Source organism: Lolium perenne, chromosome 2, assembly GCF_019359855.2.
Source record: "Lolium perenne isolate Kyuss_39 chromosome 2, Kyuss_2.0, whole genome shotgun sequence".
Lineage (NCBI taxonomy): Eukaryota > Viridiplantae > Streptophyta > Magnoliopsida > Poales > Poaceae > Lolium > Lolium perenne.
In genome coordinates this window covers 67,566,621-67,579,221 of record NC_067245.2, presented here as the reverse complement: position 1 = coordinate 67,579,221, position 12,601 = coordinate 67,566,621, and the positions used below count along the sequence as shown (strand labels likewise).

At 47.6% G+C, this 12,601-nt stretch overlaps 1 protein-coding gene across 1 annotated transcript; it reads left to right on the top strand.

Annotated features, from left to right (window-relative positions):
- The first annotated feature begins 3,881 nt into the window (after window positions 1-3,881).
- On the top strand, window positions 3,882-6,648 carry LOC127332862 (uncharacterized). The gene is made up of 2 exons (XM_051359198.2): window positions 3,882-5,381; window positions 6,066-6,648. The coding sequence occupies exons 1-2, from the start codon at window positions 4,074-4,076 to the stop codon at window positions 6,153-6,155; spliced, it is 1,398 nt and encodes a 465-aa protein (XP_051215158.1). The 5' UTR covers window positions 3,882-4,073; the 3' UTR covers window positions 6,156-6,648.
- The last annotated feature ends 5,953 nt before the right edge of the window (window positions 6,649-12,601 follow it).

Genomic DNA, 12,601 nt, shown 5'->3' with positions numbered 1-12,601 from the left:
TTTGTTGCTTATGTTGAATGGCTTGTGGTCCGAAGTTGATTTGCCTACTCGTGTTCCTTATGTTGCATATCCTCTATTGTGGTAGAAATTCTAATGGTACGTGATGTAATACCGAACGTTCCATGTGTCTAAAAGTCATGGTAGGACTACAATGAAACCTACACAGAGGTTATACGACTAGAGATAACGCGGAAAAATCTTACACACACTTAGCGCAACATATGTCGCTCCAAAGGGTGCAACTGAGCGCGCCAGTAGTATGATCAATGGCTTCATTATCGTCGGCCCGGTGGCAGTGTATCTGTTCTTATCCTAGGCTTGTGTGATTACTTCTAATAGCATAAATCTGAACTGCTGGATAGTGAGCTCACCACATAAAAAAAATGCAAGGTGACCATATCGTCACTTATGTGGACTACCAAACATCGTGCTTTGCATCAGGCCAACAAAAAAACCTAAATTATGGGCAAACAAATAATGTGGCACAAATGGTGCCCTTGTACACCTAAGAGCAACTCTAACGGAGCATCTAAACACGTGAAATGTATTCCACGGAAAACGACTTTTACGGTTTGAGCATTCCAATCAACAATAATCAACACTACAACAACCAAATGATACAATAGTTTATAGTTTTCACATCAAATAGTCGTGACCAGAGTAACCCAAACGTACATTGGCCAATGTTCAACCATCGGATGTCCAAAAAGTTACACATCCTCCGTGATGAATGTAAGAGTCATCAAACCATACCCTCCCCACGGAGCTCATCGTGCACACCTCCATCACCACCACGCATAGGAGATTCTTCTACGACACTTGACGATGCGCCACCGCCTTGACGAGCTAGCCTCCTCCTCTCCAAGTTGTCTGGAGGCATCATTTGATGCAACTCTAACTCTGCTTCATTCATCCTTGAGGTACTATCAATCATCATGATCTTCATTGCCTTGGCCTCCTTTATCTTGAGCTTCCTCTCCTCTAGCGGGTGCAGGGTATTGCGGCTTAGCCGCGGTGATGCATGATACGTCTCAAACGTATCTGTAATTTCTTATGTTCCATGCTAGTTTTATGACAATACCTACATGTTTTATTCACACTTTATGATGAATTTATGCATTTTCCGGAACTAACCTATCAACGAGATGGCGAAGTGTCAGTTCCTGTTTTCTGTTGTTTTTGGTTTCAGAAATCCTAGTAAGGAAATATTCTCGGAATTGGACGAAATCAACACCCAGTATCGTATTTTTCCACGAAGCTTCCAGAACACCAGAGAGAGACCAGAGGGGAGCCAGGGGGCCCCACACGCCAGGGCGGCGCGGCCAAGGGGTGGGGTGCGCCCCCCTATTGTGTGGCCCCACCAGGGGCCCTCCGAGGCTGCCCTTCCGCCTACTTAAGGACTCCGTCGCGAAAACCCTAAAAGAATAAGCCACAATACGAGAAAAGTTCCAGAGCCGCCGCCATCGCGAAGCCAAGATTCGGGGGACAGAAGTCTCTGTTCCGGCACGCCGCCGGGACGGGGAAGTGCCCCCGGAAGGCATCTCCACCGCCATCTTCACCGCCATCGCTGTCTCCATGATGAGGAGGGAGTAATTCTCCCCCGGGGCTGAGGGCTCTACTGTAGCTATGTGGTTCATCTCTCTCTCCCATGTGATCTTTATGTGATCATGAGCTTTGTGATCTAGTTGAATATCATCTATGTGCTACTCTAGTGATGTTATTAAAGTAGTCTATTCCTCCTTCATGATGTAATGTGGACAGTGTGTGCATCATGTAGTACTTGGCGTAGGTTATGATTGTGATCTCTTGTAGATTATGAAGTTAACTATTACTATGATAGTATTGATGTGATCTATACCCCCTTTCATAGCTGATGTTGACAGGTGCATGCTATGTTAGTACTCGGTATAATTGTGTTGGTCTATCATGCACTCTAAGGTTATTTAAATATGAGCATCGAATGTTGTGGAGCTTGTTAACTCCGGCATTGAGGTGCTCTTGTAGCCCTACACAATGAATGGCGTTTGTCATCCAACAAGAGAGTGTAGAGAAAGTAGTATTTGTTTATTCAGTTATGTGATCAATGTTGAGAGTGTCCACTAGTGAAAGTATGATCCCTTGGCCTTGTTTCCAAACATCGAATCTCCGTTTATTTACTGTTCTGTTGCATGTTTACTCGCTGCCATATTTTATTCAGATTGCTATTACCACTCATATTCATCCATATTACTTGTATTTCACTATCTCTTCGCCGAACTAGTGCACCTATACATCTGACAAGTGTATTAGGTGTGTTGGGGACACAAGAGACTTCTTGTATCGTAATTGCAGGGTTGCTTGAGAGGGATATCTTTGACCTCTTCCTCCCTGAGTTCGATAAACCTTGGGTGATTCACTTAATGGAAACTTGCTGCTGTCCTACAAACCTCTGTTCTTGGAGGCCCAACACTGTGTACAAGAATAGAAGCGTGCGTAGACATCAATGCACCAGCAACCAGGGGCCGCTGGTGTTCCCCAACCACTTCCTCTTCGGCTTGTCGGCGCCCGCAATCTTGTGCGTGGCGGATTCAGAGCCAAATCCAGCTATGTGACTTGGCTGTTGAGGCGGCGCGAGCACACCAGCGGTGAGTAGAAGCTCAGTGAGGTCCATGGGGCTGGATCCGGTGGGCGGCGGCGTTGGAGAGCGAGTTGTGTGGGAGAGCGAAGGTGGTGTCACGGACACGGGACGGGGGGAAGCTGAAATGTCCCTCGCGCGCGAACGGCTAGAGCAATACAGGGCACGCTCGGTCCGTCCTTCCGGACGGCGAATGTAGGGATCCGCAGAATGTTTTCTCCGCGGACAGTAAAAATGAATATAGTGTTGAAATATTTTTACGAGAACCGAAAATTAGTGATTATTATACAGTTTTTACATGTTTACATGCTCCGTTGAAGTTGCTCTAAACACTTTGTGATCATCCAAATGAACTGCAAAAACTGTGTTTCCACTCACACAGTATCTCTCGCCGCGCATCCAAAGGCCGCTTCGGTCCGAACATGCTCCAAATATTGTCCGGCGTCTCTAGCCCATCCCCTGTGTATAGAGGCTCTATCAGAGATGCCGACCACGATTTTTTACACTTGCTTTTTGTTTAAAGGTCATGTTTGGAGGACGTGATTAGGAAAGGACCTCCTTCAAACACGAATTTGGTCCGGACGTACCCAAACACCAATCCGACGCTTTTACCGGATGTGAGATGCAACTGAAGATGCTATGAACACTTGTGATTATCGAAACGAACTGCAGAAACTGGTTTCCACTCACGCAGTCTCTCTCGCCGGCCAAAGCTGAAAAACGAAAAGCCCTGCGAGCAACAAAACCGCCCAGAATGAGTTTTTTCCCTTGGAAAAGCCGCACGGCGGCGCAGATACCAAGGCAGCTCGCGTGCACGCCGTTGCAGGCAGTCCTGCCATGCGGAAGCGGGTCGCGGAACGGCCTGTCCTCCGTGCGATAGATACGAATACGATGACCCCGTCGCGCCCAACGCGGGGCACGGGCAGGAACAAAACAAACGGAAAAAAGTGATTCCTTGCTTCCACAGCCACCAAAAGTAAACCAAACCGGTGGTGCCCAGCCACTGCCACTGCCGCTTTCCGCACCAGGATTCCTCTCCCATTCTCTCTCTCACTGTCTCACACACAGTCCCACACTGCATACATGGTTCGCCCCTACCACTGACAGCTCGCGCCCACGAAGCATGGCCCCGCATGTCACCGAACAACGGTACCATGCGAGAGGTATGGGCTGTGATTTGAGGTGTAGGCATGGCAGCGTAGCCACCTGTCCGTCGTCAACCCGGGGCAAAAAGTGGGCTACAAAGATCCACGGCGCACTACCGTCTCCTTCCTCGTTCCTAGTAGTGGGTGAGCCACCGCCGAGCCTGTGCACGGGCATTCTATACATCGTCGTATACGTGTGTGTACACATCTCTCAGTAGGACATTGCTCACCCAGCCCAACCACCAACACACCACCACCACCTTCCCCCTCCCTCATCATCACTCCCGCGCCCGCCCCACCCGCCGACGCACGCCATGGTCTCCCTCGCCGCCGGCTCCCAGATCCTCTCGCCCACCCACGGCCCCTGCACCACCACCACCTCCTCCTCCGCGCGCCGCCCGGGCCACTCCATGCGCACCATCCGCTCCGCCCTCCTCCACCCGGACTCGCCCCCAGGGCCCACCTCCCGCCGGCCCACCACCGCCGACGAGGCCGACTCCGACATGGAGAACCTCACCGACTCCGTCATCGACATCCGCCTCAGCGAGCTAGCAGCCACAGCAGGCCCAACCCACCCCGCCGCCGTCGCCAAGTCCTCCTCCGCCAACGCGGCCGCAACCGACATGCTCGACCTCTCCCGCGACTTCTCCGACTACTCCAGCTTCAACTCCGACATCTCCGGCGAGCTCGAACGCCTCGCCGCCGCCGCGTCCGCCTCCGCCACGCCCGCCCCACCTTCCCCCGCCGTGGATCTAAACGAACTCGAGTCCATGGATCTCTCAGAGGCCGCGTCCCCCCTCTCCCACATCGAGCCCTTCATCCACGCCTGCGTCCGCGCCCTCTCCCCGGACTCCCCGCCCGACGCGCGGCGCGGGGCCGCCGCCCGCATCCGCCTCCTCGCCAAGCACCGCTCCGACATCCGCTCCCTAATCGGCAGCACCTCCGGCGCCATCCCCGCCCTAGTCCCCCTCCTCCGCAGCACCGACCCCACCACCCAGGAGAACGCCGTCACGGCCCTCCTCAACCTCTCCCTCGAGGACCGCAACCGCACCGCCATCACGGCGGCGGGCGCCATCAAGCCGCTCGTCTACGCGCTGCGCACGGGGACGGCCCCCGCCAAGCAGAACGCCGCCTGCGCGCTGCTCTCGCTCTCGGGGACCGACGACAACCGCGCCACCATCGGGGCCTGCGGCGCCGTGGCCCCCCTCGTGGCCCTCCTCTCCGCGGGCTCCACGCGCGGGAAGAAGGACGCGCTCACCACGCTCTACCGCCTCTGCTCCGCGCGCAGGAACAAGGAGCGCGCCGTCAGCGCGGGGGCGGTCCTGCCGCTCGTGCACCTCATCGGGGAGCGCGGCACCGGGACGTCCGAGAAGGCCATGGTGGTTCTCGCCAGCCTCGCCAGCATTCCTGAGGGCCGGGATGCCGTGGTGGAGGCTGGCGGGATTCCTGCGCTGGTTGAGACCATCGAGGACGGGCCTGCCAGGGAGAAGGAGTTCGCTGTCGTTGCGCTGCTGCAGCTATGCTCCGAGTCCTCCAGCAACCGGGCGCTTCTTGTTCGAGAAGGGGCCATACCACCGCTTGTCGCGCTCTCGCAGTCGGGCTCTGCTCGTGCAAAGCACAAGGTATTGCGATTAACATTCTACGACTGAAATTTTATGTGATTTGTTAATCTTACTTTTAGCAATACTACCTATTGGTGATTAGCATATCAACAATGATTTAAGTGTCACTCTTGAGTTTGACCTCTTGATGCCACTGTCATTGTACTGAATATAGTGTCCAACGAACTTCATCAGTTACCTCTGCTCAAGTACCATTGACGCTAGTACTGAGCTGCTTATTAAATCTGGACGTAGAAAATGCAGAGCTAGTAGTTGCTATGCATTGCCTTGTACTGATCAAAGCCAGGCGATGAATTCTAGATTCGGTTCACCTGGCGGAGACATGCACTTGTTTAATTTCGCACTTATTATTAAGTACAGCCTATGATCTGCTAAATCTCGGATGTACAGTAGGATCCGTGCCCTATCTTGTACAGGTCAAATCTACAGTTCATTTACTCGTAAACAATGCTCAGTGTCTCTAGAAAACGCGGAAACTTAAATTTGACCATGTGCTTGAGATTTCCTACTGAAATGCTCCGTACATGCTTATAAAGTTTTGCCACTAGAGTTTGTCTATGCCATGCATGACTCATCTAATTCTGGTGTCTGCCTTAGATTGCATCTGCTATTTTATTTTTGCTGAAGCTTGAAGATTTGGTCCTTGATTCTGGAGTCACTGATGTTCAGTTCTTTGATTTCCAGGCTGAGACTTTGCTTGGTTACCTGCGCGAGCAGCGGCAGGGTGGCGGCTGCAGAGCTGGTCTGGGCGCAGCTACGAGCATGGCTCGGTAGTGCGCTAGCTATGCGATGAAGCGACGAGCTTGGCTAGGTAAATGCAGTACTGATAAGGCGAAATAGAGGTAGTATGCTTGGTTTATGTTTGACCTCGTCTGCTCTGATCCTGATTCGAGTATCGAGAACGGAGTAGTAGCCCTGTAGGGATGGGGCGCGACGATCATGTGTAAATAACGGCTGGCTTTTGGCTCGGTTATGTGAATACATGTGTGGTCTGCGAGTGATGGATGGTTAGATTTTAGATGGTTTCGTTACTAACATCAGTTGAGAGAAGGACGATAGGACTTGGATTGTTGATGAGGGTAAGCGATGCTGAGTTGTAGCTGTGTACATGATGTTAGGGTGGCAATATGGTATTCTTGCCTGGCTTTGTGAGGTTATAGGGGGAATGTTGGGTAGCCAACCATGCCATTTTTACTTATGTTTGGAGTCCAACTTCCCCCCTGTTACGTTTTATCTAGTGTGACCTGTTTTGCAGACCTTTTGTTGATTCCGTTGCTCCAATTTGTGTATCTCTAATTGATTGCGAAGTGTTTGTAAGAGGTAAAGGTATGTTTGGTTTCTAGCCAGACTTTGCCCTACCAAATATTTGGCTAGCCAAAATTTTGGGTAACCTGTTGGTTGCCCATGAGTATGCCAGCATTGGTAAGAAAAATGACTTTGGGCAAAGAGCCTATTGTTATGCGAAAAGTTCGCAACTATATCCAAACAATGACCAATTTATTCTGTCATGGCCACAAAATTGGTAAGGTTTGCAACCATCCAAACATACACTTTAACACTTATCTGATGTTTTCAGAAGCTACTCCCAGCAACTGGATCACCAACCTCTATACAACTTGAGTATGAAACAAATGCCTGCCACTCCGCCAATGTATTCTACTGCCATGGTTGAATACTCGGGGAAACAAGATTGAACTTGCTCGCTGTCATGGGCACTGGCCACTTGCCCCTCAGCTGCTCGACATAGGCTGTCTAGGTTACTGGCGCCCGATGCAACACATGAACCAAATTAGATCTCCCGGTATGGTCATCATGATCATCATCTTACTACTGCTACACACGCAATTATTGTGAGAGCTAGGGTGTTACGCCATGGTCGCCCTCAGGAACTCAAAGATTGAACTAGCTGTCTGCCATGAGTAGTGCCCCCTCCGTGTCTGCTCGACCTAGCCTGTCTAGATCACTGGTTCCTGATGCAACACACGAACCAAATGCTCGACGCATCTTCGGAAACATTGTCTCGTGCAGCTGAGGATCAGCTCCAGACCACCAGTACGTTGCACAGTCTGCGTGATCTCAGGTCGGTGTCTCGGCTAGCTGGCCTAGTTAGGAGGTAGGGCCCCCCGCTGTCCATCGCTACATGATTTGCTGCCGTTTTGCAGAGAAATTTGATCCCACGAGCACATTAGTTTATCGTCAGAGTACGACCTGTCTGAATCTGACGGATCGGGATGGCGAAGTTTCGTGGGCGTGATCCAGCCTCCAGAGCTGACCCGCTCTTCACATTCCTGTTGTTCACTTATGGCTGGACTAGATGGTGCTTGCCAGGATGTGACGGTGACGCCGGTTCTGTCTTCTTCATTGCTCGCCTCCGATGGAAATGGTTGTGCATCTTGGCCAGCAGAATGGAATGGAATGGGAAAGCGAAAAGGCCATTAACCCATCTAGCAAAGCCAGATTCGCCTCTGTTTTGGTCTTGTCAGATTGTTTCTTGAGCACGACTGCTACATATACGCATCCATATCTTCAGTCCGGACGTTGTACAATAGTCCTTCCATCTCATAAAAGTTGTGTTAGAGCATCTTTAGCCGCGTCCCTCAAAAAACGTCCGACATATGATTTGAGACGTGTTTGGAGACAGAGTCAGACAAAAAGAGACAAAAAATCTATAAAAAAAGGAAACCCTTTCCAGGTTCCAGCCATGTCCCTCAAAAAGCATCCGGATACAGGCATTTTTAATAGAGGGGATCATTCCATGTGAGAAAAATATGTGAGAGAAAGTGAGGGAAAGAGAATGCCATGTGGGGACTAGGGGCTGCATACATGTGGACGTTGTTTTCCTCGGTAGAGACTCCGACGCTGTTTAGCTTTGGAGGATGCAACTAGAAAGATTTTTTCTCCATTTCCTGTCCGCGGTCCGCAAATGACATTTGGGAGACGCGATTGGAGATGCTCTTAAATTTATCTAAATCTAGATATATCTATAAATATACATCCATCGTTTGGGGATGTGACTGGAGATGTTCTTAGATTTGTCTAAATCTAAATATATATTTATAAATATACATCCATATCTTCAGCCTTTGGAGGTTGTATAATACTTTCTCCATCTAGATTAGATAAATCTAACACAACTTTCATGAGAGGGGAGAGTATACCCCTCGTGCCAAGTTAGAAACAGTGTGATCAAAGCCATGTAGTAATTTTTGAACCAGCCGTCGTTCTAATTCCAATCTATAAAAGCATCTTCAGCCGCGCTCTCTATCCGCCCACAGTGCGGGATCCAGCATATGGGTTGCACTGACATTGGTTGTTGTATATAGGGGTGTGTCTCCCAGCCCCCAATAGATTTGTGTTAATATTCAAACCAAAACTTAAATTTCATGCATAATCACCTCTGATGTGAATGCTTTTACGTGTTGACCAGCAGAATGGAATGGGAACGCCAAGAGGCCATTAACTCGTCTAGCAAAGCCAATTTCGCCTCTGTTTTGTTGTCAGACTGTTTGTTTAGCTAGAACAGCTTGCAACAGATACGCATACATATCTTCAGTCCTCAGTGGTTGGACAAGATACCACTCGTGCTAGAGTAAAAAACAGTGTTGATCGCAGCCCCGTCCTAATTCGAAAACCAGCAACCATTTCAATGTATAAGAGCATTTTGGGTCGCATCCTCTATATGCCGTCTGGCAGTGTAAGATCGAGCGTATGGGAGGCGTCAACAAAGGGTGCTACATTTACGAAATTAGTTTACGGACTAATCTTACGGACAGGACGTGGGATCGTGCGATTGGAGAAACGAGGGCGGCAGTTCCAGCTAAATCTTGCCGATCAAATCTTTTTGCAGCTCACATGTCAGCCCGTAACAATAATTCCATAGAAGTAGCATTATTGGGCGTAAACACTAGTCATGTATAGGGGGTGCCAGCCGCGCCTCCAAAAACTTAAATTTCATTCATATTAACCTCTGATGGAAATGCTTGCACGTCTTGATCAGTAGAATGGAATGGGAACGCGAGGAGGCTAACTTATCCATGAAGCCAAATTTGCCTCTGTTTTGGACTGTTTCTTGAGCCAGAACAGCTTGCAACAGAAAGTCTTCAGATATGCATCAATATCTTCAGTCTTCAAGAGGTCGTATAATATAGTAGCACTTGTGCGTGCTACAGTCAGAAACAGCGTGACCAAAGCCCTGTCGTAATTCTTACCAATCCAACGACTCCAATATCTTACAATTACTTGGCTGGTCCGTGGTCAGCACATAGAAATAACTTGAACAGATTCCACATTGGAGACTTGGCGTGCCGACGACGGCCAACAAGGGTCGTGGGCGCGTCGTCCAGCCGGCTGGCCTGCCTTAAAATATGGAGCCGATGTTGTCTAGCCATTCATAAACTATTGACCCGTGATCTGTAAATAGATGATCTGCTGTTTTTTTCCTACTGAACTCTTGCGGCCTCGCTCGCTTCGTCCCCGTCTCGCGTCCTCGTCGCTTGATTGGTTTTTTGAAACAGGGCGAAAGACTTACAGTATCATTTTCATTATTTTTTCCCATATAGCTTCGGGTTCCACTATCAAAAGTTAACGGAAAAGAGTCTCGAACCACCCAAGGGCAACAAGCAAAATAAGAAAACAGAAAGAAACTGAACTGGAGTTCAGAGAACAGACCTGCAGCCTACACACCTAGTATAAGCTACTAGATCGACCACCAAGATCATTTAAACTACTGAACAACACCAACAGCTGAACCAAAACTAGAGTGACACCAGGATACCAACATCTTAAACATACACAAGCATATTTATGGATATGTCACATGAATTGAGAGCTCCCACTTTCAGCTTCTCAACTCTCATCTGCATCATCGTCAGACGATATGTGAGCTTCAAGCCGCCGTGGTCCAGAAGAAGAAGACCCCTGATGCACCGCCAATGCAGTTGATTGATTTCTGCACCCTTGATCAGCTCAGCATTGCCACCCTCTTTCTGTAGACCTGTCCAATGTTTCAGAAAGAACATGCATAACAAATTATTTGTGGTGGCGATTTTATAAAGATCTTATGAAACCAAGCTCTAGACTTAACTTCCACAAGGCCCAACACAAAGCAGACACCCCAACCACATGAAAAAACTTCGCAATCCAGTGAAAGTATTGCATAAAATTTCCTGGTATGTTCCCCAAAAGACACACAAACCCCACTCCACATGTACTTAGAAGCAGAGACGATAAAGAACAAGTGACGTATATTTTCTTCCTCATCACAAAACCTACACTTCATATCCCCAATCCAACCGGGTTTCTTTTCAAGTTGTCTTTCGTAGCAATTGCATTATGGCAAATCATCAGTGAGTTAAAGCTTTTTTTTTCAAGTGTAGATTCTTTCAAGGATTTTGATTTTTTGGGGTATTTTTGCCTTCAAAGATGTTTAAAGCTTCTATTCAGACCCACATCAGTGAGTTTCTTATATAAAGAGTTGACAGTAAAAAATCCATTTTTAGATAACATCCAAATAGGGTTGTCTCTGCCTTCACCTAGAGGGCAGATTTGCAAATCAGCAAGCCTGTGTCTGTGTTGCTGATTTTCTCTAGCCATCTCCTAAAAGAAGGTCCCCATCTTTAAGTACCAACTTTATCCACAGATATATTTTGGTTATACATGCTTCATAGAAGTCAGGGAAAACATTTCTTAAAGCTCCATTTGAACACCAAATGTCATCCAAGAAACAGGTTTCAGTCCCAACCTTCATTTTCTTGTTTTCCAAATAGAACTTTTTTTCAATTTAATCAAATCCTACCAACATGCTGAGTAGTACGAAATATGTAATCGTATCAATTTTTTTGATAATAGACGCTTTACTAATTAATTTGTTTCAAAATTACATCTGGCCTCTGCATAACAAAGATACACACAGCCGCTTAAAATTCTTCGTATCAAAACTAAAAAAGGTAAAAGGATCAATACAAGTAATCATCTGGAAACTGTAAAGACGCCTATGGTGATGGAGGTCCAGTCGCGAGATTGTGCCGCCATCCATATTGGGTAAAACAATACCTCGCCGTGTTCTCCAACCGTGTAGACACCTCCGTAAATACGTCGCGGTCCTCCATCGTTGTAGAGACCACAATGAGCGGAGCAAAGAGGTGCACCGATAGATAACCTGCATGACAGATGGATTTTTATTATAAAAAACTTTAACATTTCTACAGAGTCAAAGCGACCAAATAACGGCAAGTGCTCATCCACCCTATTAAGTATTTTAAACATATGATCCACCCCATTTAGGCAGTTGCCGAATATATTAGCAACACTACATGTCGGGTATAAGGTATAGAACCTATTGAGATGATTGACCATATAGATCTAGAAAATTGGCACTAGAAGAATAAGTGTTTTATAGTTTTGTCAGGATGACAGAAAGCACACTTTTTGCTACCATGTCAATTGCGTTTTGCAAGGTTGTCTCTAGTGAGGATTTCTCCCCTACGAAGATACCACACAAAAACCTAAGTTTTTAGTGCAATCTTCATTTTCCAAAAAAAAAAAATATTATTATCAACCGGCACCTTAGGCTGGATCAAAGCTCTATACGTGTATCCACAGAGAATTTACTATTTTCATTTAGGTTCCATCGAAACTCGTCCGCCACTTGCGTCAATTAGACCAAATCCAGACGCTGAAGTAAAGCATTCCAGGATGCAAGCATTGCAACAACAAGATCTCTTATGAATGTCACATTCGGTGGTGAAGATTCCAACACCGTAGACATAGCATCGCTTTTTGTGATGCATAATACTGTACAGGGCTACATATCGTTCCCGGGGTGAAGTATTACCTAACCACTTATTCTCCTAAAACCTTATCTCAGAGGTTTCCTAATTGCGAAAGCTCCATACGGGAAGAAGTGTTTTTTGTTGTTGCCATAAGGCCATCCCAAATGTGTGAGTCTCCGAGCTACAAATAAACCTGAGACAATGCACATGAACCAACATACTTATTTAGAATGGTTTGCCAAACCGCATCATTGGTAAGAAGCTTGAACACCCATTCACCTAGGAGATCTCTATTCTTGACCTCGAGGTCATGAATCCCAAGTCATCCTTTATCTTTTGGGAAACAAACAACATTTCATTTAGCGAGTTGATATTTCTTTTTTCTCACACTCTACTTGCCAAAAGAAACTTGATCATAAATAATCTAATCATTGCAAAACTCCTTTGGGT

Coding starts and splice junctions, on each gene's coding strand:
- LOC127332862 (XM_051359198.2), top strand. CDS start 4,074: ATGGTCTCCCTCGCCGCCGGCTCCCAGATCCTCTCGCCCACCCACGGC. Junction 5,382..6,065: donor CTGCTCGTGCAAAGCACAAG/GTATTGCGATTA, acceptor TTTGATTTCCAG/GCTGAGACTTTGCTTGGTTA.